The sequence below is a fragment of the Magnolia sinica genome, chromosome 6, assembly GCF_029962835.1.
Source record: "Magnolia sinica isolate HGM2019 chromosome 6, MsV1, whole genome shotgun sequence".
Classification (NCBI taxonomy): domain Eukaryota; kingdom Viridiplantae; phylum Streptophyta; class Magnoliopsida; order Magnoliales; family Magnoliaceae; genus Magnolia; species Magnolia sinica.
The window spans coordinates 22,777,020-22,778,527 of record NC_080578.1 but is presented as its reverse complement, the minus strand read 5'-3'; the positions used below and the strand labels follow the sequence as shown (position 1 = coordinate 22,778,527).

The 1,508-nt window shown below is 41.3% G+C and overlaps 1 protein-coding gene across 1 annotated transcript; it reads left to right on the top strand.

Annotated features, from left to right (window-relative positions):
* The first annotated feature begins 327 nt into the window (after positions 1–327).
* LOC131249917 (BON1-associated protein 2-like) lies at positions 328–988 on the top strand. Its single transcript, XM_058250653.1, has one exon. The coding sequence runs from the start codon at positions 334–336 to the stop codon at positions 841–843; it is 510 nt and encodes a 169-aa protein (XP_058106636.1). The 5' UTR covers positions 328–333; the 3' UTR covers positions 844–988.
* The last annotated feature ends 520 nt before the right edge of the window (positions 989–1,508 follow it).

Sequence of the window (1,508 nt, the reverse complement as noted above, 5' to 3'; positions counted from 1 at the left end):
AGCTAGTGCGGCCTACTTCACAATAAAGCCATCTCTCAGATCAAACCCACTTATTAACGAGCAGCACGGATGTTGCACACATGTGCGAAGTTGCCACGTACGATAGTTCACTCACAAAAGGTTATACTCTGAATGGAAGTCCCGCGGGTTACCATAACAAGTTGGTCCGCGGAATTCAACGTCTACTCCGCGTATTCCAATACACCAGCGAACACGAAACAAAAACTAGTTGTTTTTCTATGCTCTTTCATTCCACCTTCCAATGCTCTTTCCTTCTGTATATATATACCATTCCATCCCAACCTTCTATCCAAACACGAAATTCAAACCCAAATGGATAAATCTCAACCACAATTCCAATCACACTCTCGTTTTCTTGAGATCACTGTCATCTCTGCAGAGTCCCTCCGCATTTCCAACAATCTGATCAAGAAGAACGCTTTCGTGACAGTCCAAACGGACCCAGGCAACTGCGTCTCCACGCCTGTAGATAGAGATGGTGGGGGCTATCCGACTTGGAATGAGAAGCTCCATCTGGCATTGCCGGGCAGTGCTCGATCGATTGCCGTCAAGGTGCAATGTAAGACGGCTTCTGGGTCGTCGAAGACGGTTGGGATGGTAAACATCCCCATGTCGGACATTGTGGGTGGATATGTGCCGGCGCACCATCTGCACTTCCTAAGCTACCGTCTGAGACAGCAGGATGGAGAAAGGAACGGGATTGTCAATCTATCTATTAAGATGGTGGGTCCAGAAAATGATAGTAGGCCAGTGCTCCCGTTGGAGAAAATTAACGGTGGGATTGCAGTTGGCATTCCTGTGCCTTATGGGTGTAGAATGTAGCTAGAATGGGCACGTAAAAAGCCATGTTCTGGCCATGCATGTATGGAAATGAGAGGAAATTTGATAGCCATGCATAAATAGAGAAAGTTGGTGTATTTTAGTAATGATTTAACATTAAAGTAATGTAAAAATGCAATTATTATGATTTTATCGCAAATAAATTAAAAATGAGAATCGATGATCAAATGTATATGTTATCATTACACAAGTAAAGAAATTTGTAATCATTCCAAACTTTTTTATATTATGATAGTAATTTATGAAACGAACAAGCTATTAAAAAAATCTCATTAGCACTCGGTAGTGATCATATATCACTGAGTCATCTAAGTCCTAAGCTTGGGTGAGATACATCTCAACTCGAGGTAAATGAGTTTGGATGAATTGTGGAGTCAAAAGACCATAGTAGTGATGGAATGCGAATTACTTAGGCTCGCTGGACGTATAAACTTCATTGTGGATTACCCTTTTTAGGTTTTTACATTGATAGATTGACCAATGATGATGGCACATATAAAACCAATTAACCAAAGCACCTACAATCAAGAGAAGAACAAGTTGTGACTATGTCTATGAGAGAAGAATGAGTTTTGCAGCACAATCAAGAGCCACTTTATCAGTAGGTAACCTGAGTAATTGGCATGCACACTTCAGCATGTTCAAGA